The 24484-nt window shown below is 52.6% G+C and overlaps 1 protein-coding gene across 2 annotated transcripts in view; it reads left to right on the top strand.

The window, feature by feature from the left end:
* GLB1 (galactosidase beta 1) overlaps positions 1-24484 on the top strand; it is a 97992-nt gene that overhangs the window by 17578 nt on the left and 55930 nt on the right. For both annotated transcript variants that reach the window (XM_062215795.1, XM_062215787.1), the window contains exons 2-7: positions 3944-4113; positions 6358-6508; positions 9246-9306; positions 10932-11026; positions 18632-18812; positions 23204-23262. In XM_062215795.1, the coding sequence (XP_062071779.1) occupies positions 3944-4113; positions 6358-6508; positions 9246-9306; positions 10932-11026; positions 18632-18812; positions 23204-23262 (717 nt within the window). The remainder of the gene's footprint in view (positions 1-3943; positions 4114-6357; positions 6509-9245; positions 9307-10931; positions 11027-18631; positions 18813-23203; positions 23263-24484) is intronic.

Genomic DNA, 24484 nt, shown 5'->3' with positions numbered 1-24484 from the left:
TGCAGTTAACTCAAAGTTAAAGGCAGGCCGGCGCCGCAGCTCACTAGGCTAATCCTCCACCTGCAGCGCTGGCACCCCAGGTTCTAGTCCCGGTTGGGGCACCAGATTCTGTCCCGGTTGCTCCTCTTCCAGGCCAGCTCTCTGCTGTGGCCCGGGAGGGCAGTAGAGGATGGCCCAGGTCCTTGGGCCCTGCACCCGCATGGGAGACCAGGAGAAGCACTTGGCTCCTGGCTTCGGATCGGTGCAGTGCACTGGCTGTAGCAGCCACTTGGGGGGTGAACCAACGGAAAAGGAAGACCTTTCTCTCTCTCTCTCTCTCTCTCTCTCTCACACTAACTCTGCCTGTCAAAAAAACCAAAAAAAATTAAATGCAGATATCTGTGCCTGCCCCCAAATACTTTAGCATTTATATCATTACCTAGAGGCTGGTGTTTAGTGCTCTTTTTTTTTTTTCCTGTTAAGGTAAAGGTTATATACAATAAAATGGCAAATCTTAAATGCATTTGGTGAACTTTAACCAATGGTTACACCTGCCTATTCCAGAAGCTCACCCAGCTGTGGAACATCTCTGCTACCTGAGTTCCGTCGTGTTCTTCCCAGGCAGTGTCTGCCTCCCCTCCCTGACAGATGCTGTGGGGAGGATGTGCCCCCAAGTTCTTGGGTTCTAAACCTAGTCCCAATGCCACAGGGTTGAGCGGTGGAGCCATTAGGAGGTGATTAGATCAGAGGGCTCTGCCCTCATAATGGAGGACGGTGGTTATCACAAGGGTGGGTTTGTTAGGAAAGTGAGTTTGGTGCTGGTTCGCTCTCATGCTCTCTTTCCTGCTTTCTACCATGGACGACGTAGTGCAAAGTGCCTACCCCTTCCTTCCCTCAAACAAACTTCTCCCATGGAGCCGCGGGGAGCCTCTTCAGGGTAGCTGCTGTCCTGCACCTAGGGTGGCTCTCTCCCCTGCCTCTGCCCGCCTCACCGCGGCTACCATGGACCACAGCTCTGCTTCCCTCCTAGACCAGAGTGTGAACATTTGAAAATACGTGTAAGGGAGTGGGTGGTGCTAACATGGCTGCATCCTGCCACGGGGTTCCTGGGTTCAATTCCCGGCTCTGGTTCCCAGTCCTGGGCTCCTTCTGATGCAGGCCCTGGGAGGCACAGTGACAGCTCAAGTGTTTGGGTTCCTGCCCCCAGGTGGGAGACCTGGGTTGAGTTCTTGGCTTTGGCCCTGGCCCAGCTGCGGTCCCAGAGGGAGTGAACCAGAGCATAGGAGTGGGCTCTCTGACAAATAAATTTTTTTTTTTTTTTTTGACAGGCAGAGTGGATAGTGAGAGAGAGACAGAGAGAAAGGTCTTCCTTTTGCCGTTGGTTCACCCTCCAATGGCCGCCGCGGTAGCGCGCTGCGGCCGGCGCACCGCGCTGATCCGATGGCAGGAGCCAGGTGCTTCTCCTGGTCTCCCATGGGGTGCAGGGCCCAAGGACTTGGGCCATCCTCCACTGTACTCCCTGGCCACAGCAGAGAGCTGGCCTGGAAGAGGGGCAACCGGGACAGGATCGGTGCCCCGACCGGGACTAGAACCCGGTGTGCCGGCGCCGCAAGGCGGAGGATTAGCCTAGTGAGCCGCAGCGCCGGCTCAAATAAATATTTTTTAAAAAGAAAACCTGTCTGATCCTGTCACTCTTTTTTTTTTTTTTTTAAGATTTATTTTATTTATTTGAAAGAGTTACAGAGAAAGGTAGAGACAGAGAGAGAGATCTTCTATCCACTGGTTCACTCCCCAGATGGTTGCAATAAACGGAGCTGCGTGGATCCAAAGCCAGGAGCCAGGAGCTTCTTCCGGGTCTCCCACACGGGTGCAGGGGCCCAAGGACTTGGGCCATCTTCTACCTCTTTCCCAGGCCACAGCAGAGAGCTGGATAGGAAGTGGAGCAGCTGGGACTAGAACCAGTGCCCATATGGGATGTCGGTGTTTCAGGCCAGGGCATTAACCCACTGCGCCACAGCGCTGGGCCGCCTGTCACTCTTTCATTCCCCGTGGTTGGTGGCTTCCCACCTCCCGGGCTTCATCAGCCACCATGTTTTATCTGTATCACTCCTGTATTTATCTGTGGCCCTTTCCACTTGGTCCTGCCTGCTCTGCCTGTCCTCACTCGCCGTTGTCCCCATCTGTGTCTCTCTCCCTCTAGGCTGGCTTTTCCATATCCTAGGTCCATAGCTCTGAGTGCCAACTACACATGACCTCATCTGGGCTATAGGAAATACCAGTGCCTGGGCTCCATCCCAGACCAGTTTGAATCTGCGTGTCTGGGGGTGAGGTCCGATGCTGTGTTTTAAGCTTACGCACGTGGTTCTGATGTGCGTCTGGGGTTGAGAACCACAGTTTGGGCTCTCTCTTCCTCCAGGAAACCTGCCCTTGCTCCCCTCCCCGCACCCCTAAACATCAGCTCACAGGCTGTTTATCTGTGCCCCAGCACTCTGCTCCAATCCTCGCCCCCTAGACCTCGCTGTGCTAACCCTGGGTCTCTTCTGTGCCAGATAGAAGTGTCCTGTGGGTTGTGGCCACAGCTGGGTGGTTCCCCTCTGCGATTACTCCGCACACAGTAGGTGCTTGGTAATATTTGTGAGTGGACAGTAGGGAGAAATTCGCGCTGGACTCAGAGGTTGCTTGAAGGCAGGTGCCGTGCTGGGTGTGGGACAAAGGTCAGATAGCACTGTCCCCTCCCCGCCTCCCCTGACACCTGACTCCCAAGCAGCCTTTTCCTTTCCCCAGCTCTGCCTGAAGCTGCTTGGTTCCCTTTCTACCCAGCTGGAGAACTCCCCCACATCATGGAGCAGTGTTGAAATCACGCGAGGGGCTTTTTTTGGACACTGAGTCATGGCCGTGCTATGAGAATGTATTCACAATCACCCACTGGGCACCTGGTGTAAGAAACTCTTGTGTTTTTGTGAAAAGAGAGCCTTGTTTATAAAGCGACAGACGCTTGCCTCTTTGAAAGGTTCCTAAGTCACTGATCTGCCCCTGGCTGGCGCTCCTGAAGCGAAGCCCACACCCAGCCAAGTTCTGCAAGTCTGCCTGCACTGAATCCTGAGGTCAGGCCGTGTGTGACCTCTGACCCTCCCTCCAGGGCACCCCCAAAGCTGCCCTGGCCTGTGGGACTGCTGCGACTGGAGCTCGCAGGCGACCTGGACACCTGAAGGCGCCCACGGCCTCTTCTGGACGGTCCTTCGACCCTGGTCCTGTCGGCACTGGGGGCCCGGGCAGCGCTCCGCTCCGGCTAGCGGCCCCCGTCTCAGGTCTTGGATTTCAGCCTCATCTCCGGGTGAACCCGGATTTCTTGACGTTTTTATTTGACTCCTAGCGATACCCCTCGCATTTCAGCCAGTACCACGCAGGCAACTCTAGGAATGTAGGACAAAGGTTTCATAAAGTGAAATGTATTGTCATCATGGAGGGGCAGAGCGACAGGAGCCAAACACCTGCGCTGGCCAGGGTCCGGCCGGGCCAAGTCAAGAACCACGCACGCACTCAACCGAGGTCCCCCACGTGAGTGGCAGGAGAGGAAACAACGCAGGTCATGCCGAGCCTCAGAGCGCAAGCTCGGCATGGGGCTGCGCATCCTGTTGGCTTTGCGCCCTGAATCGCCTTCGTGGTTCTTGGTGGGTTCGGCGGTACATCCGGGCTCAGGCAGGCCACAGCCTCGCACGCATGCGTGCGTGCGCGTGTGCGCATGCGTTCACGGCCCCGCGTGCGTGCGCATGCGTCCTGTCCCCTGGCCGCCATGGGCAGCTGTCAGTGCTGAGTGTCGCGTGTGGATGCCGGCCGCCAGCAGTGGCCTTGGCCTGGCGGGGGCTGGTTCGACAGCCCGGAAGCCGAGCCCCGACTCCACGTGAACGCGGGCTAGATGGGGGGTGGCTGCGCGTTCTCACGGCGTCCCCTGCGTGCCCTCTAGAGCGCTTCCCAGCGGACGTTCAAGATCGACTACTGCCGGGACCGCTTCCTCAAGGATGGCCAGCCCTTCCGCTACATCTCGGGGAGCATCCACTACTTCCGCGTGCCCAGCTTCTACTGGAAGGACCGGCTGCTGAAGATGAAGATGGCGGGGCTGAACGCCATCCAGACGTAAGTGGGCCGGCGCCCCTAGGTGTGGGGGGGTGCTCAGAAACGGGATGACCTTTGGGGAGGGGCTGCGGAGAATCAGCCCCTCCCCCCAGCCGGGAGCTGTGCCCCCCAGGGACATCATGAGCTGGGGCGGAACAGGGGTTGAGCGCTTAGCAGGTGCAGGGCAGTCGATGTGAACAGATATGGTGGCTGCCATTGAGAGCGGGCGCGTGGGACTGGGACCTGCCCAGGGGCCTCCCTGTGGTCAGGGGTCCAGCCACGATGGGGGGTGCGAGCGGATAGCCCTAGTCCTTGGGTAGATTCCAGAAACTCAGTCTCAGCCAGGGCTGGTCAGGTTTCTGCAGTGCTGGTGGGGACTGTCGATAACATCTCAAAGATGAAGATGGGAAACCCGGAGGCAGATTCCCGAGATGCACAGGGGGAACCCCACTCGTTATTGTGGCTCTAAGGCCACGGGCAGTGCGAAGCCAAGTTCATCTGCTAATGGTTTCTTTGTTTTCCTTATTTTAATTATTTTTTTTTGACAGGCAGAGTTAGACAGAAAGAGAGAGAGAGAGAGAGAAAGGTCTTCCTTTTTCCGTTGGTTCACCCTCTAGTGGCCGCCACGGCCAGCGCACCATGCTGATCTGAAGCCAGGAGCCAGGTGCTTCTCCTGGTCTCCCATGGGGTGCAGGGCCCAAGCACTTGGGTCATCCTCCACTGCACTCCCGGGCCACAGCAGAGAGCTGGCCTGGAAGAGGGGCAACCGGGACAGAATCCAGCGCCCCAATCGTGACTAAAACCTGGGGTACCGGCACTACAGGTGGAGGATTAGCCTAGTGAGCCACGGCGCCGGCTGCTAATGGTTTCTGTGCTAAGTTCCTGTGGGCCCTGGGATGTTGAGATGACGGGAAAAGGACAAGCCTGGGCCCTCCAAGGTGCTGTTGCATCCCTTGCCGCAGCTTGCACGGAGCTGGTGGGACGCCTTGTCTTTTTCGCTCCTGCTGCTATTCCTGACAAAATCTTTTGTCAGAAGGGTGCATGGGTTGGAGGTTTTCTTACTTCTATTACAAATTATTTTTGCAGGGGGCTGGCATTGTGGCGCAGTGGGTAAGCCGCCACTTTTGATGCTGGCATCCCATCTTGGAGTCCTGGCTGCATGAAGTAGGAATGGGCATTCTTTGTGGATCGTGAGCCTGAACGTGTCCCCACCAAGTTTGGTTGGCTTGAGTTAGCTGCTGTGACAACTTTGAGTAAGGCCTCTTCCCGGGAGGCCGCCAGCGGGGAGGTCGCGGTTTCCTGGGTGTGGCTCTGCAGGTGGTGCAGAAATTCCCCTGGGAAATCCGTGCTCCCCGTGCTCTCCACGGAGCGCCTTCAGTCCCGTTATTCATGCCTGGTACCGATGTAAAATGCTAGCAGTGAGCCCTGCAAACAACCACATGGTGAACGTGAGTCGGAGATGCTTTCACTCCTGCTGTGGCGTTGCCAAGTGGTGGAGTGGAAGAAGAGGGGGCTCCGAGGATGAGAATCTTGGGGTGTCAGCCAGGACAGACAGGCTCAGTGCATTTGTCTCTGTGACGAGAGTGGACGCTGTCATAGAAGGCAATGAAGCCGTCACCTGTTTTCATTCTCCTAATGACGCTGCTAATTCCCATCTCTACCGGGCCAAACGTCTGTAAATTAACCCGTGACTGTGCAGTCCTTACTCAGTAGCAAGCAACGAAGTCAAACAAAACGCTTTTCCCAGAGAATGGAAGACTTGGGTGGGCCCCTCGGGCAGTCCGCCAATGTCACCGAGAAAGAAAATCCAGTACTTTTGCTCTATTTCTCTTTTTTTAAAAAGATGTATTTATTTATTTATTTAAAAGGCAGAGTGACAGAGAAAAAGAGAAAGGCACACACACACACACACATACACATACACAGATCTTCAATCTGCTGGTTCAGTCCCCAAATGCCCACAGCAGCCAGGGCTGGTCCAGGCCAAAGCCAGGAATTCCATCCAGGTCTCCCTCTTGGGCCATTTTCTGCTGCCTTCCCGGGAGCATCAGCAGGAAGTTGGATCAGAAGGGGAGCAGCCGGGACTCAGACCAGCACTCTGACGTGGGAGTGGTGGCGGCTTAGCCTACTGTGCCCCAAGGCCGGCCCTTCTGGGTCACTTTTCTTACAGCACCCTTTGCGCCCCGTCCTGTGTCTGTGAGCCCTGAGGAGCCCCCTCCCTTGCCCTGCTGCGTGTCCAGGACGGGGCTGTGTGTGTCTCGGCAGGTATGTGCCCTGGAACTTTCACGAGCTGCGGCCAGGGCAGTACCAGTTTTCTGGGGATCATGACGTGGTGCAGTTTCTGCAGCTGGCTCACGAGCTGGGCCTCCTGGTCATCCTGCGGCCTGGGCCCTACATCTGTGCCGAGTGGGACATGGTGAGTGTGGCTAGGCAGGTGCACCTGCCTGGTGTGTGAGCAGGGCCGGGCTGGCAGGCAGGGGCCTGGGGCACTTGATATGAGGCTCCAACTCCAGATAGCTTGGAGCCTGTGGCTGTGCCCAGTGCAGGCGTCTTTTGTCTTGAGAAGGGGCCTGGCCAAGAGGAACGGGACGGGGCCTGAGTGTTCTTTTGGTGGCCACTCACGTGGCTCAGTTTCCTGTCTGTAGAAGGCAGCTGATGGGGGCTTCCCTGGATACCCCGCAGGGTAGTCGCAGAAGTGGGATCACCTATGAGGGTGCTTGAAAAAGTTCACGGGAAATACAGCTAAAAGATAAGGTTATTTTGGTGCAAAAATGTTTGAAACATATGCACAGTGTTTGTATAATACACATGCTGCATGAGTGTTTGGAAGACCTTTTGTATATGTTAAAAAAAGACTTTGTGGGGCCAGTGTTGGGGTGCAGTGGGTTAAGCCACTGCCTGAGATGCTGGCATCCCTTGTCAGCATGCCAGTTCCTGTCCCAGCTGCTCTACTTCTGATTCAGCTTCCTGGGAAAACAATAGAAGACGGCTCAAGTGCCTGGGTCTCCACACCCACATGGGAGACCCAGATGAAGCTCCTGGCTCTTGGCTTCAGCTCCACCCAGCCCTGTTGCAGGCATCTGGGGAGTGAACCAGCAGATGGAAGATCTCCCTTTCTCTCTCTAACTCTGCCTTTCAAATAAGTAAATCTTTTAAAAAGCCAACAATAACAAAGGTCCTCAAAACATTGCCTTAATGTAGGCTGATCTTCCTCCTCGTCTTCTCCAATTTCTAATTTGCCTGAAAATTACAAATCTGAAGGCTCAGCACAAATATCCTTTCTCCCCCAAAGTTTTTCTTTTTTCCCATTGTGGCTATACTAATTTTCTTTTTAAAATATTGATTGATTGAATTGAAAGGCAGAGTGACAGAAAGAGAAGGAGAGAGAGAAAGAGAGAGAGAGATGTTTCATCAACTAATTCACTCCAGATGCTCACCACAACCAGGGCTGTGCTAGGCTGAAGCCAGGAACCTGGAACTCCATCCTGGTGTTCCACATGGGTGGCAGGGGTCCAAGTACGTGGGCCGTCATCCATTGCCTTCATTAGCAGAATCTGCGTTAGAAGCAGAGGAGGGACTTGGGGCCACGCTGTGGCGCAGCGGGTAAAGCTGCTGCCTGCAGTGCCGGCGTCCCATATGGGTGCCAGTTCGAATCCCAGCTGCTCCACTTCCGATCCAGCTCTCTGCTGTGGCCTGGGAAAGCAGTAGAAGATGGCCTAAATGCTTGGGCCCCTGCACCTGAGTGGGAGACCCACAAGAAGCTCCTGGCTCCTGGCTTCGGATTGGCGCAGCTCTGGCCATTATGGCCATCTAGGGGATGAACCAGCAGAGGGAAGCCCCCACCCTCCTCTGCTTCTGCCTCTCTGTAACTCTGCCTTCAAATAAATGCATGCATCTTAAAAAAAAAAAAAAAAGCAGAGGTGGGACTTGATCCAGGCCCTCCGGTATGGGATGTAGGCATCCCGAGTGACAGCTTAACCTGCTGCACTACAGTGCGTGCCCCTGCTTCAGTGATTTTTATTTATTTATTCATTTATTTATTTATTTTTGACAGAGTGGACAGTGAGAGAGAGAGCGACAAAGAGAAAGGTCTTCCTTTGCCGTTGGTTCACCCTCCAATGGCCGCCGCTGCTGGCGCACCGCGCTGATCCGATGGCAGGAGCCAGGTGCTTCTCCTGGTCTCCCATGGGGTGCAGGGCCCAAGCACTTGGGCCATCCTCCACGCACTCCCTGGCTACAGCAGAGAGCTGGCCTGGAAGAGGGGCAACCGGGACAGAATCTGGTGCCCCGACCGGGACTAGAACCCGGTGTGCCGGCGCCGCAAGGCGGAGGATTAGCCTAGTGAGCCGCAGCGCCGGCTCAGTGATTTTTTAATAAAGATTTATTTATCTGAGAGGTAGAGTCACAGACAGTTAGAGGGAGAGACAGAGAGAAAGGTCTTCCATCTACTAGTTTACTCCCCAAATGGCTGCAGCGGCTGGAGTTGAGTTGATCCAAAGCCAAGAGCTGCTGCTGCTGCTGCTGCTGCTTCTTTTTTTTTTTTTTTTTTTTTTTTTTTTTTTTTCAGGCAGAGTTAGACAGTGAAAGAGAGAGACAGAAAGATCTTCCTTTCGTTGGTTCACCCTCCAAGTGGCCTCTATGGCCGGCGTGCTGCGCCGATCCGAAGCCAGGAGCCAGGTGCTTCTTCCTGGTCTCCCATGCGGGTGTAGGACCCAAGGAATTGGGCCATCCTCCACTGCCTTCCCAGGCCACAGCAGAGAGCTGGACTCAAAGAGGAGCAACTGGGACAGAATCCGGTGCCCCGTCCGGGACTAGAACCCGGGGTGCTGGCACCCCAGGCAGAGGATTAGCCTAGTGAGCCTTGGCGCCAGCCGCCAGGAGCTTCTTCTAGATCTCCCACGCGGGTGCAGGAGCCCAAGGACTTGGGCCATCTTCCACTGCTTTCCCAGGCCATAGCAGAGAGCTGGATCAGAAGTGGAGCATCTGGGACTAGAACCAGTGCCTGTATGGGATGCTGGCACTGCAGGCGGAGGATTAACCTACTGCGCTACCATGCCAGGCCCGTACTTCAGTAATTTTTATCTTCCCTGAGTTCCTTTCATGACACAGACATTTGATGGCATGTATTTATTTATTTATTAATTATGTTCCAGGGTGGTCTCCCTGCTTGGCTGTTGGAGAAAGAGTCCATCGTTCTCCGCTCTTCTGACCCAGGTGAGTTGTTACAGGTGCCCTGAAAGCTTACGTACTCTACACCAAAAAGATCAGAAATGTCCAAGGCCAAGCTGCCTCTGCACAGATACTTCTGACAGTTTGGCGGGAGCCTGAGTTTAATCGACATGGAAATGCGGGTGTCTTGAGTTACCTGGCCAGGTTTTGCTGGTAAGCTGGTAGCCCTGAGCGGGCACTGCACCCTGTTTGTGGTCGCCCAGCTGACTCCAGGGCTTGCTTTATTGCGCTGCATTCCTGGCACAACACACGGCCTGCAGCAGGACCTGCTGACCACAGAGGGCAGGTGTAGTCTGGGAGCTGGCACGGTGTTGCTTCCATTTCCTTGTTTACTTTTATGGCACGATCTGTGAATGATAGGGTTTTTTCCCCATATCATTTAAGATTTATTTATTTACCTAAAAGGCAGAGAAACACACACACACACACACAGAATTCCTTTATCTACTGGCTCACTCTCCAAATGGCCACAATGGCCAGGGCTAAACCAGGCCAGAGCCAGGAGCCAGGAGCCAGGCACTCCATCCAGGTCTCCCATGTGCGTGGCATCGTCTTTCCCAGGTGCACCAGCAGGAAGCTGTATTTGAAGCAGAGTAGCCAGGACTCGGACTGGTGCTCTGATGTGGATGCTGGTGTTGAAAGTGGCAGCCTGCCCTGCTGTGCCACAGCGTCCGCTCCTACTTGTAAGCCTGGCTCAGCCAGGCGGTCCCACTCACAGCTGCGTGTCTGTCTTCTGATGCCCTCGATTTCTCTTGGGGATGGTGGAGTTGGTGAAGACGACGTTAACAACGTGGATGAAGCTGGCTTCATAAAAGCCTAGTTTATTTTGCTCTCTGTCGCTCCCTCTTACTCAGTCACAGGCATGTGTCGCATGCTTAGTGTGTTACTAGTGTTTTTCTGTGTACTAGCATTTAAACCTTACGGCAACTTCATGAAGCATTTTATCACCATCATTTGATAATGGAGAAGATGCCATTTAGTAGAACTTAATTTTAAAAATAGGAGAATCTGTGCTGTGATTGAGAGGAGACACCAGTCACTCCAGACGTGTCCCCTGGCAGACGGACACGTGTCCCCTGTGTCCTTGTCTGCTATTTTTTTTTTTTTTTTTTTTTTTTTGACAGGCAGAGTGAACAGTGAGAGAGAGAGAGAGACAGAGGGAAAGGTCTTCCTTTGCTGTTGGTTCACCCTCCAATGGCCGCTGCGGCCGGCGCGTTGTGGCCAGCGCACCGCGCTGATCCGAAGCCAGGAGCCAGGTGCTTCCTTCTGGTCTCCCATGGGGTGCAGGGCCCAAGCACTTGGGCCATCCTCCACTGCCCTCCCTGGCCACAGCAGAGAGCTGGCCTGGAAGAGGGGCAACCAGGACAGAATCCGGCGCCCCGACTGGGACTAGAACCCGGTGTGCCGGCACCACAGGCAGAAGATTAGCGTATTGAGCTGTGGCGCCGGCCCTTGTCTGCTGTTGAGCTCAAGTGTCTGTCTGTCAGACTTTCACCGTGTGCGGAACCCCGTTTTCCCTGGCCTCTGCTGACAGCCCCAGTGTAACCAGGCTGCGTCCGTGTGTCTGCACTGAGAGGTGTGTGATGTGTCAACCCCGTCTTGTTTTCCAGATTACCTCGCGGCTGTGGACAAGTGGCTGGGCGTCCTTCTGCCCAAGATGAAGCCTCTGCTCTATCAGAATGGAGGGCCGATTATAACTGTGCAGGTAGCTGTGGGCTCGACGAGTGGGAGGCGTCCGTCCTTGCATGCGTGAACCACAGGAGTGCTGCAGACCTCCGCCCTGCCACTCTGTCCCGGCAGAGCTAATACTGTGGGGGTGCTTTTACTTACAGGCTGTTTTGGAAAGGTGCTAGCATTTTCCAGCACCTGCTGTGTGCCAGGCTCCATGCCGGATGCCCTGCAAATGCCATTCAGTTCTTCCAGCCACCGTCTGACTTATTTACTGATTGCTTGATTAGATGATTCCAGAGGCCGAGAGAGACAACATTAAGGAGAATGATAGATAAACAGAAACAGCTCCTATCGAATTTGTTTTTAAGATTTTATTGATTTATTTGAAAGGCAGAGTTTCAGAGAGGGAGAGACAGAGATCTTTTTTTCTTTCTTTAAAGATTTATTTATTTATTTGAAAGGCAGAGTTACAGAGATGCAGAGGTAGAAAGAGAGAGAGAGAGGTCTTCCATCCGCTGGTTCACTCCCCTGGTGGCCACAATGGCTGGACCTGTGCCGATCTGAAGCCAGGAACCAGGAGCTTCTTCCGGGTCTCCCATGCGGGTGCAGGGGCCCAAGCACTTGGGCCATCTTCCACTGCTTTCCCAGGCCATAGCAGAGAGCTGGATTGGAAGTGGAGCAGCCGGGACCCAAACCACTGCCCATATGGGATGCTGGCACTGCAGGCAGCAGCTTTACCTGCTATGCCACAGCACCAGCCCCAGAGAGACAGAGATCTTCCATCCCCTGATTCGCTTCCAAATGACCACAACAGCCAGGGCTGGGCCAGGCTAAAGCCAGGAGCCTGGATCTTTTTCCCAGTCTCCCATGTAAGTGGCAGGGGCCCAAGCACTTGACCCATCTTCCACTGCTTTTCCAAACACATGAGCAAGGAGCTGGATTGGAAATGGAGCAGCCAGGACTCAAACCAGTGCTCATATGAGATGCCAGTGTCACAGGTGGCAGCTTTAGCCACTATGCCACAGCACCAGCCCCCTCCCCCCCCTCCCCCCCATCAATTGGTTTACTCCCAAAATGCCTGGAATAACCAGGGCTGGGCAAGACCAGAGTTGGGAGTTGAAAACTCAGTCTGGGTTTCCCATGTGAGTGGCAGGGACTCAACTACAGGAATCATGACCTGTGCTCTCCCCACCTTCCCCCCAGTGTGCATTAGCAGGAAGCTGGAACTGGGAGCCGGAACCTAGGACTGAACCCAGACACTTGATGTAATTTCATTAATTTACTTTTAAAGATTTCCTTATTTGTAAAGATTCATTTATTTATTTGTTTGAAAAGTTTGAAAGACAGAGTGAAAAGGAGAGAGAGAGAGAGAGAGAGAGAGAGATCTTTCATCCACTGGTTTACTCTCCAGATAGCCATAACCTGCAGGATTGGACCAGGCCAAGGCCAGGAGCCTGGAACCCCATCCAGGTCTCCTATTTGGGCAGCAGGGCCCAGATACTTGGGCCATCTTCCACTGCTTTCCCAGGTGCTTTAGTAGGGAGCTGGATCAGAAGTCCTGGAGCAGCTGGGACTTGAACCGATATCCATATGGGGTGTCAGAGTCACAGGTGGCCGCTTAACCTGCTGTTTCACAACACCAGCCCCTAAGATTGATTTATTTGCAAGGCAGAATTGCAGAGAGAAGGGAAGAGACAGAGGTCTTCCCTCTCCTTGTTCACTCCCCAAATGGCTGCAACATGACAGGGGCCCAAGCACTTGGGCCTTCTACTGCCTTCCCAGGCACACTAGCATGAGCTGGATCTGAAATGTAGCAGCTGGAACTTGAGCCAGTGCTCCAATATGGAATGTTGGCATTGCAGTAACAGGTTAATCTGCTGAGCCGTAACACCAGCCCATCCACCTTCCTTTTAAAATACACCCTTGGAGGCAGCAGATGGTGAGTCAGTTACTTGGGTCCCTGCTACACACGTGGAGGCCTGGATTGAGTTCCAGGCTTCTGACTTTGACTAGGCCCATCCCTGGCTATTGCAGGCATTTAGGGGCTGAAGCAACAGATGGAAGATCTGTCTGTCTCTTGTCTCTGCCTTTCACATAAAGTGGAAAAAAAAAAAACGGCTGGTGCTGAGGCACAGTGCCATCTGCAGTGCTGGCATCCCATTGGGTGCCTGTTCGAGTCCTGGCTGCTTCACTTCGAATTCAGACCCCTGCTTTTGAGCCGGGAAAGCAGTGGAAAATGACCCAAGTGCTTGGTTGGGCCCCTGAACCCACATGGGAGACTCGGAGGAAGCTCCTGGCTCCTGGCTTTGGATCAGTGCAGTTCCAGCCATTGTGGCCATCTGGTGAGTGAACCAGCATATGGAACACCTCTCTCTCTCTCTCTCTCTCTGGGGCACACACTGAAACAAGGTGGCGTCCTTGGACTTGGACTATCATCTGTAGCTTTTCCCAGGCTGTTAGCAGAGAGCTGGATCGGAAGTCAAGCATCAGGCACCCATATGCAGGCAGTGGCTTAACCTGTTACACCACAGTGCCGTCTCCTCTACAGTTTCTAGTGTTTGTAAACTCCTTAGGTGAAACAGAAATCCACATTCATTGGACATTTACCAAGTTTGTCCTTCCTGAGAAAAGTAAAGTTAGGAAGCAATGGCTGGACCACAGAGGGGGAGCAGGTGGCACTCCTAGGAGCGCAGGCCGGGCGTCCTGTGAGCAGAGCTGGGGACGGGTCCTGTGGGGAGAGGGCGTGGCCTGCCCTCAGTGGGCTCCCTGCCCCCAGTGTGAGCAGAGGAGGTGCTGAGAGGCTGAGCCGAGGAAACAGGTCCTCTTGGGAAGGGGCAGCTGCTGCCCACACAGGGACATGCAGCGCGTACTTGTGCGCCTTATCTTCCCTCCATCTTGAGTGTGCTCTGGTGGTGCTCGTGGGAGCCACGTTTTCCTGTGTGCAGAGAGCCAGCCTGGGTGCATCTTTGCTCTGCAGCCTGGGTCCTCTTCCTTTCTCCTGCTCTAAGGTGTATCTTTTTATCTGCTCTCAGTTTTGTGTTTGCTGCTCCTTGAATCACTTTCAGTTTCTGCTCACAACGTTTCTGCTCCTTCTGCTGATGGAAACATCACCAGATTCGTAACCAGCATTGACTCTGCCCAGGAGAGCCACGTGGGCTCTGTCCTGGGGGCGTTTCTCCTGTCCACCCCTGGTGACCTCGGAGGACTCCACCGTGGGTCCTGCCAGATGACTCTAACCCCCCCCCCCCCATCTCCACCTGCTGGGACCTCCCCTAGTCATTTTTGGTCCTTGTTTACTAAATAAACGAATATAGAAAAAAATGCAATTCTCACTCAAACCTCAGGAGCCAGAAGCAAAGCACTTCAAATCTTGGGAGTTTCCTTGAATTTTTTTTTAAAGATTTCTTTATTTATTTGAAAGGCAGAGTTACATAGAGGCAGAGGCAGAGAGGTATTCCATCCACTGGTGCACTCCCCAAATGGCCACAATGGCTGGAGCTGTGCCGATCCAAAGCCAGGAACTTCTTTCAGATCTCCCACGCCAGTGCAGGGGCCTAAGGACCTGGGCCATCTTCCCTTGCTTTCCCAGGCCATAGCAGAGAGTGGAATTGGAAGTGGAGCAGCCGGGACTTGAACCAGTGCCCATATGGAATACCAACACTGCAGGCTGGACTGCAGGCTTATTTACTTTAAAGCATGTAACAGGAAGATGCAGGTGGGTATATAAGACCTGGCAAAGTGAGATCATAGAAGAAGACTGGGTGTGGGTAGAAAACACAGCAGGTGGCAGCTCTCTCTTTTTCTGTGTCTCTCTGCCTCTCAAATAAATAAAAAATAATAAATACCATGTTTGGCTCACACAGACTCATTTTGCATTACATACAGGTAGAAATTTTACTGTTGTATACATATTTTAAAGATTGATTTATTGGACCAGTGTTGTCGTGTAGCAGGTAAAAGCTACCACCTACGACACCAACATCCCGTATTGGCGCAGGTTCAAGTCCCAGCTGCTCTGCTTCTGATCCAGCTCCTTGCTGATGGCCTGGGGAAAGCAGTGGAAGATGGCCCAAGTGCTTGGGCCCCTGCATCCACATGGGAGACTGGGAGCAATTTGTCTCTCTCTTTCTGTAACTCTGCCTTTCAAATAAATAAATAAATCTTTAAGAATTAAAATGTAAAAAGCCAAATAAATATCAGTTGGCTGATTTTGAAAGGGTTACAGAGAGATAACTTCCATCTACTAGTTCACTCCCTGGGTGGCTGCAGCAGCCATCGCTGGGCAAGGCCAAAGTCAGGAGCTGGGAGTTACATCCAGGTCTCCCACACGGGTGGCAGGGGCCCAGACACATGGGCCATCTTCTGTTTTTTTACCAGACAATTAGTAGAGAGCTGGATCAGAAGTGGAGCAGCCAGGACATGGATCTGCTCAAATGGGATGCCAGCATCACAGGCTGCAGCTTTTATTTTTTTAAAAGTTTATTTAAAAAGCAGAATTACAGAGAGAGGAAGAAACACACACACATACACACACACACAAATCTTTCATCCTGTGGTTCACTCCCCAAATGGCCACAGTGGACGGGGCTGGGTCGGACTGCATCCAGGAGCCTGGATCTCCATCCTGATTTCCTGTGTGGGTGGCACGGCCCCAAGCACCTGGGCCATCCCCACTGCTTCCCCAGGGGCATAAACCGAGAGGTGGATCAAAAGGTTAGCAGCCGGCACTCCAACTGGTGCAATGTGAGATGCTGGTGTGCAGGTGGTGGCTCACACTGGGCCACAACTCTGTATTTTAAACAGTTTTTGCAACATCACGACATAGGGCTCATGTTTATAAATGTGCAGTGCAATAAACCGTTATGATATGAATGCCCACATCGCCACTGTGTAAGGGTGGGAAATCCACGCCACCAGCATCCTCGGAGCTTCCCAGGTGGCCGAGTTTCATTTTATTACCAGACAGCAATGCTTCATAACCTCTTTTCTTTTAGCAGTGTTGCCCCATAAAAAGCTCATGTAGACTTTTTTTTTCCCTAATTGTCCCCTTTGCTCCCATGAAATTCTAATACCTGGCATATTGTGTATCTGTTTATGTACTGTATGTGCATCTAGTTTTATACATACAAAGAACAAGACTTTTTCAATCCCTTTGCACCCAGTTGGGGATACATGTCTGCCTGGTTGCGAACAGGGTGCAGAGTGGGCCTCCCACCCTCAGCTCTGTTGCCGTTTTGCACCTGACGGTTCTTTGTTGTGGGATTGTCTGTGCCCTGCAGGATGCTTAGCTGTAGCCTTAGCTTCCACTCTGCCATTAGCACCCTCCACAGCAGGGACGATCATGTTTCCAGATATTGCCAGGTGTCCCCTGGGGCGCGAGAGAGTCCCTGGTTAAGAGCTACTGTTACTGAGCACAAACGGATGCTGGTTACTGAGCACGGAAGGAGAGACACCTGGGTGCCTGACGACAGCGGTCAAGTCAGCAGTGGTGTGGCCAGAGCCAGCATTTGTCCTTGTAATGCCGTGAGCATTTTTGCTATTGTATTAAAGTGCAAAGGCAGTGCTACAACTGGTGCATTCAGTGTGATACCAGCTTGGAAGAACACACGCACTGCTTGTGTCTATTTGGTGTGCGTTTAAATCTGGAAGGTCTTCTGTGTGCTTCCCGTGGGTGTCTCTGGGCAGTGGACAGCACAGATCCTCTTTCCATTTGCTGATATTCTTACCATGGGGAGGTGTTACTGATGTCAAGTTTAAAGTGTCTGTTGTAGGGGAGAATAGCATTACAGTCTGAAAGCCAGTTCTTTGTTTTTGTTTTTCTTATCTCTGGGCTGTGGGAGAGGATAGAGGGCAACTTGAAAGTTGAATCACTTTTTAGAAGAGTTAGAGAGCCAGCGCTATGGCTCAACAGGCTAATCCTCCGCCTTATGGCACTGGCACACCGGGTTCTAGTCCCAGTCGGGGAGCCGGATTCTGTCCTGGTTGCCCCTCTTCCAGGCCAGCTCTCTGCTATGGCCCGGGAGTGCAGTGGAGGATAGCCCAAGTGCTTGGGAGACCAGGAGAAGCACCTGGTTCCTGCCTTTGGATCAGTGCGGTGCACCGGCCATTGGAGGGTGAACCAACGGCAAAAAGGAAGACCTTTCTCTCTGTCTCTCTCTCTCACTGTCCACTCTGCCTTTAAAAAAAAAAAAAAAAAGAAGAGTTAGAGACCTGAGAGAAGGAGACTCTGGCCATCGTTAAGCCTGCACACTTAGCAGACGCTGCGCGGATGTTTTCCCCAAACAGAAGTTTGCATTAGGAGCTGAATGTTTGGTGTGGCAGTTCACATGCTGGCGGGGACACCTGCGTCCTGTATCAGAGTGCCTGGGTTCGAGTCTCTCCTCTGTTCCCAATTCTAGCTTCCTGCTGATGTGCACCCTGGGAGGCAGTGATGATGGCTCAGGTACTTGGGTCAGGGCTGGCCTTGTGGTGCAGCAGGTTAAACCAGTGCCTACAGGACTGCGACCCATCTGAACACTGCTTCAAGTGCAGCGTCTCCACCCATGAACCAGCTCTGTGCAGTGCACCTGGGGTGGCAGTGGACGATGGCGCAACTGCTGGGCTTCAGCCTGGCCCAGGCTTGGCCATTGTTGCCACTTGGGGAGTGAACCAGCAGATGGAAGGTCTCTCTTTTAGATCTCTTTCTCTCCGTGTCTGTGCTCTCCCTGTCTCTGTGTAACTCTGCCTTTCAGAAAAATAAATTTTTTGAAGATTTATTTATTTATTTATTTATTTATTTGAAAGGCAGTGTTACATGGAGGGAGAAGGGGAGACAGAAAGAGAGAGAGGTCTTCCATATGCCGATCTGAAGCCAGGAGCCAGGAGCTTCCTCCGGGTCTTCCCACACAGGTGCAGGGGCCCAAGGACTTGGGCCATCCTCCATTGCTTTCCGAGGCCATAGCAGAGCTGGATCAAAAGTGGAGCAGCCAGAACTCAAACCGGCGCCCATATAGGATGCCAGCACTGCAAGCGGCGGCCCTGCCATGCCACAGCGCTGGCCCCTCAAATAAATAACTATTTAAAATACTTGAGTACTTGGGTCTCAGCCACCCACATGGGAGACCCAGTAGAGTGGGTCTAGTCCTGGCCTAGACCAGGCCGTAGCAGGGATTCGGAGACTGAACCAGCAGATGGATGTCTCATCTCTGTCTCTGTCTCTCAAATAAATTTTTTTTTTTTTTTTTGACAGGCAGAGTGGACAGTGAGAGAGAGACAGAGAGAAAGGTCTTCCTTTTGCCGTTGGTTCACCCTCCAATGGCTGCCGCGGTAGCGCGCTGTGGCCGGCGCACCGCGCTGATCCGATAGCAAGAGCCAGGTGCTTATTCCTGGTCTCCCATGGGGTGCAGGGCCCAAGAACTTGGGCCATCCTCCACTGCACTCCCTGGCCACAGCAGAGAGCTGGCCTGGAAGAGGGGCAACCAGGACAGGATCGGTGCCCCGACCGGGACTAGAACCCGGTGTGCCGGCGCCGCAAGGCGGAGGATTAGCCTAGTGAGCCGCGGCGCCGGCCTCAAATAAATTTTAAAAAGAAAGAAAAAAAAAGCTCATGTTAGAAGGGCGACCCTGGGAGCTCTGACTTGTCCACTTTTGTGATCTGCAGGTTGAAAACGAATACGGCAGCTACTTCTCCTGTGACTACGACTACCTGCGTTTCCTGCAGAAGCGCTTCCACTACTACCTGGGTGACAGCGTGCTCCTGTTCACCACCGACGGTGCGCATAAGAAATTCCTGCAGTGCGGGGCGCTGCAGGGCCTCTACGCCACAGTGGACTTCGGTGTAGGTAGGTGTTCGCAGTCCGAGAAGACAGCAGAGCATCAGCTTTCTACTCAGTCGATGGCGCTGGGCAGCCGCTGTTAGTTTTCTGTGACATGGAGGTAGACTGAATGAGTTTTCTCAAATTTTCCTTTGTCAAGTAGCAGGTACAGTAGAACAGTTGCACCCCTCACTGGCCGATGGTTATGTCATTTCAGCTTCCAGAGTAGCATCGTTGTCAAGCTTTCGTGAAGCTAGACCAGAACCAGCATACTGCATTCTTCGGAGTTGGGCTGGCCCATCCAGGATGAGCTGGGGGTGAGCAGGTCCAGCTGTAAGGAGCTCAGCCCTGCAGTGGTCGCTCTCCCGGCTCTGGTCTGGAGTGGCTGCTGCTCTCCTCCTGTCCTGTCCTGTCCTCCCATGTTGCTGTGGCCATAGCAGACTGAAGCTGGATGTCCTGGGCCCATCAGCCTCTGGTGCAGGGAACTCCTCTGTGATCTTTCAGCGTAACTCATAACACCAAGGCTTGTTGGAGGTGGTTTGCCAGAGGTTACAGAGGCTCGGTGCTGTGTAAGCAGCAGAGGTCCCCAAGATGGGCGGGCATTGTGGCTAGGGTGCCTCTGGCCATGAAAAATGGCGAGCTTCTTCATTTAGGCTGAGAGCAGCTTTCATAAGAGACATGGTGGCCCAGGCAGCGTGTGAGTGGAGATAGGTCCTAGTCTAGGAATCTTACTTTTTCATTCATTCATTTTGTGCTCTGAAGGACTTTATTTATTTTTAAAATTCATTTATTTAGTTTGAAAGGAAGAGTTGCAGAAAGAGGGAGGGAGAAATGAGAGAGAGAGGTCTTCCATCCACTGGTTCACTCCCCAGATGGCCACAATGGCCAGCACTCGGCCAGGCTGAAGCCAGGAGCTTCAGCTGGGTCTCCCACATGGGTGCAGGGGCCCAAACACTTGGGCCATCTTCCACTGCTTTTCCTAGGCTGTTAACAGGGAGCTGGATCAGAATTGGAGCAGCCAGAACTTTAACTGTTGCCCATATGGGATGGCAGCATCCTAGGCGGCAGCTTTACCCACTGTGCCACAATGCCGACCTCTGGAAGACATTATTCAGACAATTGCCATCTTTGAATAGAGACTATAGGCTAGATAATAGTATTGGGGCAGGTATTTTTCTAGTAGTTAAGGTGGCAGTTAAGATACTTATGGTCCTGCATTAAATACTTGGGTTTGATACTCAGCTCTGGCCCCTGAGTCCAGCTTCCCACTAATGACCTTAGAAGGTGACAGTGATGACTCAAGTAATTGAGCTCCTACCATCTACATGGGAGAGCTAGATTGTGTTCCTGGCCCCTGGCTTCAGCCCAGCCCAGCCTTAGCTATTACAGACACTTGGAAAGTGAACCAGCTGATGAGACCTCTCTCTGGCCTTCACTCTCACTCTCTGCCTCTCAAAAATAAAATAATGATGACAGTATAGTATCAATATTAATTTCCTGATTGTTATAGTTGTTTTTTAAGAATCCTTAGGAAATTAACACTGAAATATTTAGTGACAAAGGTTCGACATGACCCAGGAATGATACCGTGTGTGTTTGTGTGTGTGTGTGTGTACGCTAAAATAAATATTATAAAATGTTGGAAATTAGGGAATCTTTTTGTTGAAGATTTTGTTTATTTATTTCAAAGGTGGAGATGACAGAGAGAAAGAGAGAGAGTGACAGAGACAAAGAGATCTTCCATCTGGTAGTTCTCTCCCCAAATGGCCTTAATGGCCAGGGCTGCGCCAGGCTGAACCCAGAAGCCAAGAACTCCATTCTGGTCTCCCACATGAGTGGCCGGGGCCCAAGCACTTGGGCCATCATCTGCCGCTTTCCCAGGTGCACTAGCAGGGAGCTGTGCAGCAGCTGGGACTTGAACCATCACTGCAGAATGGGATGTTCGTGTCCCAGCCTTAACCCACTGCACCACGATGCCACCTCTTAGCAATGGGGAATCTGGGTGAAGGGAATGTGAGTGTTCTTTGTACTGGTCTTACAGCTTTTTGTAAGTTTGGTATTATTTCAAAATAAAAGGTTACACAAAAATTAAAAAGGCGCAGCTCTGCAGGTAGCTCTGCTCTGAGGTGTACACCGCCCCTTGCACGTCGCACCCCCAACACTTGCCCTACCTGAAATGCGGGGATCAGGCTGAAGTCACACTTTTTTTTTTTTTTTAAAGATTTACTTATTTATTTGAAAGGCAGGGTAGGGGAGAGAGAGAAATCTTCCACTCACTGGTTCAATCCCCAAATGGCTGCAACAGCCAGGGCTGGGCCAGACCTAAGTTAGAAGCCAGGAACTCCATCCTGATCTGTCACGTAGGCTGCAGAGGCCCAAGTGCTTGGCCATTCTCTGCTGTTTTCCCAGGCACATTAGCTGGGAGCTGGGTCAGAAGCAGAGCAGCCAGGACTCAGACCTGCGTTCCGTTATCAGATGCCAGCATGACATGGCTTAACCTGTGCTCCACGCTGGCCCCTAAAGTCACGTTTTTAAAGAGGTTGTTCTACATTACCAAGAAAGAGAAGAGAACTGACCTTCGGGGAATGGAGCGTTTCTAGAAACCTGGCCCCTTGCTCAGAGCCGCTGGTGATGCAATGGCTCGTCTGCAGAGAGCTGCAGAGGAAGCGGCCTGCTGCCTTCCGCCAGCCTTGGCACCTTCCCATCCCAGTGAGGCGGAGACACGGTATCTTTCTGTTGGGAGGGTCACATTGAGGGCGATCAGGAGCTTGTTGTAAGCATCATTTGTTACTGAGGTGGTTGTGTGATTGACCTGCTAGGGGCTGAAAAACAGACCACTGCAAAGCTGGGGAGCCTGGGGTGGAAGGGGGCACTGCCCTGGGCCCAGGGGTGAGGGTGGTTCATGAGAACCACGGTTAAAAATCTGAATTCCTTCTAATGCCTGATAGTGAAAAATGCAGCATAGAGTAAATGAAATTCCGCTTTTTTAAAAATATATAAAACATTTACTTTAAATTTCTATTTTTTTATTTTCTTTTTATTTGAAAGGCAGAAAATGGAGAATAAGACAGAAATAGAGAGAGAGAGAGGAATGTTCCATCTGCTGGTTCACTCTGCAAAGACCCGAAACAGTCAGTACTGGGGCGGGCTGAAGCTCAGAGCCTGGAGCTCCATCCTGGTTTCCCTGGAGGGCAGCAGGGACCCAGGTACTGAGCCATCACCTGCTGCCTCCCAGGAAGCTGGATCAGAAGCAGAGTAGCTGGGACTCTGAGCAGGCGCTCTGATATGGAATGTGGTGTACCAAGTGGCAAGTTTAAGCACTGTGCCACATACCCATCCCAAATCTTTTTTAGTTATTTTAAAGACAGAATAATGGAGCTGCGGATCCAAGTCTCCCAGGTAGATGGTACAGCACCAGCCCCGAAGACTCCACCTCTTAATGCTGGTTACACTGAGCGTTAGTGTCTAACAGTTGTCAGAGCCTGTGACAACCCCATTCCTGGAGGAAAAGTCCACATCAGAATAAAGAGTTAATTCTGGGAGCTGGCGCTATGGCGTAGTGGGTAAAACTGCTGCCTGCAGTACCAGAATCCCATATGGGTGCTGGTTCAAGTCCTGGCTGTTTCAACTTTTTTTTTTTTTTTTAAGATTTTATTTATTTATTTGAGAGGTAGAGTTACAGACAGTGATAGGGAGAGACAGAGAAAGGTCTTCCTTCCGTTGGTTCACTCACCAAATGGCCACAATGGTCGGAGCTGTGCTGATCCAAAGCCAGGAGCCAGGTGCTTCTTCCTGGTCCCCATGTGGGTGCAGGGACCCAAGAACTTGAGCCATATTCCACTCCAAGGCCACAGCAGAGAGCTGGAGTGGAAGAGGAGCAGCCAGGATTAGAACCGGAGTCCATATGGGATGCCGGCACTACAGGCGCCGGCCCCTGTTCCACTTCTGATTGAGCTCTCTGCTATGGCCTGGGAAAGCAGTAGATGATGGCCCAAGTGCTTGGATCCCTGTACCGGAGTGGAAGACTTGAAAGAAGCTCCTGGCCCCTGGCTTCGGATCAGTCCAGCTCCAGCTGTTGTGGCCATCTGGGGGGTGAGCTAGCTGATGGAAGATCCCTCTCTGCTTGCCTCTTCCTTTGCCTGTCTGTAACTCTGTCTTTCAAGTAAATAAATAAATCTTTGATTTGGGTGCTTTACACACTGGATTCCAGAGCCCCAAGACTTTAACCACAGGGTGGATCACAAGGCTCGAGGTAGCAGTTACTGTGATGTGTGGTCTGCACAGTTAGGTTCCAACATATGGATTTGGGGGGGATGCCAATATTCCGACCACAGCAGGAAGTTCCATGAAAGGCACCTGTGATTTTAACTTCTTGTCATTTGTGTGACTGACCTTCCTCTACCTCTTGCGATTTTCAGGTAACAACATCACAGATGCTTTCCAAATCCAGAGGAATAGTGAGCCCAGAGGACCCTTGGTGAGAACTGGGGGTGAGATGTGGAGAGGCTTGGGCTCGTGCTGACTTTATCATGGCTGTTGCCACGGGAGGGTGGGTGTGGATCCTTGGTTTTTCCGACTCGGTCGGAGGCATAGCTCTTCTGGACGCATGGGTGACACTGAGGCCTGTGGGGAACAGAATGGGAGCTGCCTTGACGGGCAGGTGGCATCAACCCTTCTTTTTTTTTTAAGATTTTTTTTTTTTAAATTTATTTGAAAGGTGGAGTTACAGAGACAGAGGGAGAGATGGAGAGATAGATCCTCCATCTGCTGGTTCACTCCCCAAATGGCCACAACAGCCAGGCTGAGCCAGGCTGAATCCAGGAGCCAGGAGCTTCTTCCACGTCTCCCAGGAAGGTGCAGGGGCCCAAACAACTGGGCCGTCCTCCACTGCTTTTCCAGGCACATTAGAAGGGAGCTGGATTGGAAGTGGAGCAGCTGGACTTGAACCGGCGCCCATATGGAATGGTGGCTGCTTATCCTACTACTGTGCCACAATGCTGCCCCCAGGCCTTGTGTTCTGCATCTTCGGCTTGTCTGGGCCTCCAGGCAACCCTCAGGGGTGGTTTGATTGTTTTATTTTCAGTGAGACTTGGGGAACATAGCAAGGGTCCTTCAGGCAGGAGTGGCTGGGCCAGGATCTGAGTTCAACCTGTTTGTGGCACAGTTTCTCCACCTGTAAAGTGTTGGTGAACCACTCCCTTGGGGATCTTGTTAAAACGGAAAGCTTGGTCTACTGGGCCTGGCATGGGCCGGAGACGCTGCATTTCTGACAGGTAGCCAGGTGGCGTTGAGGATGTTGTTTGTGGACCACACTTTGAGTTGTGGGGTGCAGGAGGTGGTGGTGGCAGGCTCCGGGTGGGAGCAGGCATGTGTGAATTCTCCCCTGCCCCCCACCCCTCCCCCCCGTCCCTTCTTGTTACTGTTACTGAGCCCAGCCTTAGGGGTGACTGCCTCATACCTCCCTGCAGGGGTCAGCCTGCCCCACCTGCCCCACTCCCTTGTTAATAAATGGCTGCCCTACGTGTCTACAAGCCTTATTTACGGAACAGCCTTCGAAGTCTGGTCTCTGTTCACAGCCCCTGGGTGGAGCTGTCCCCTGGAACCTGAGGCCAGGAGGCCCATACAGATCTCGCTTCCCTTCTCCAGGGCACTGCCCGAGAGAAGCCTGGAGGGTCTGGAGCCTGCTTTGCAGGACAACC

Source organism: Lepus europaeus, chromosome 2 (assembly GCF_033115175.1).
Source record: "Lepus europaeus isolate LE1 chromosome 2, mLepTim1.pri, whole genome shotgun sequence".
Classification (NCBI taxonomy): Eukaryota; Metazoa; Chordata; class Mammalia; order Lagomorpha; family Leporidae; genus Lepus; species Lepus europaeus.
This window is presented reverse-complemented; position numbering and strand designations above follow the sequence as displayed.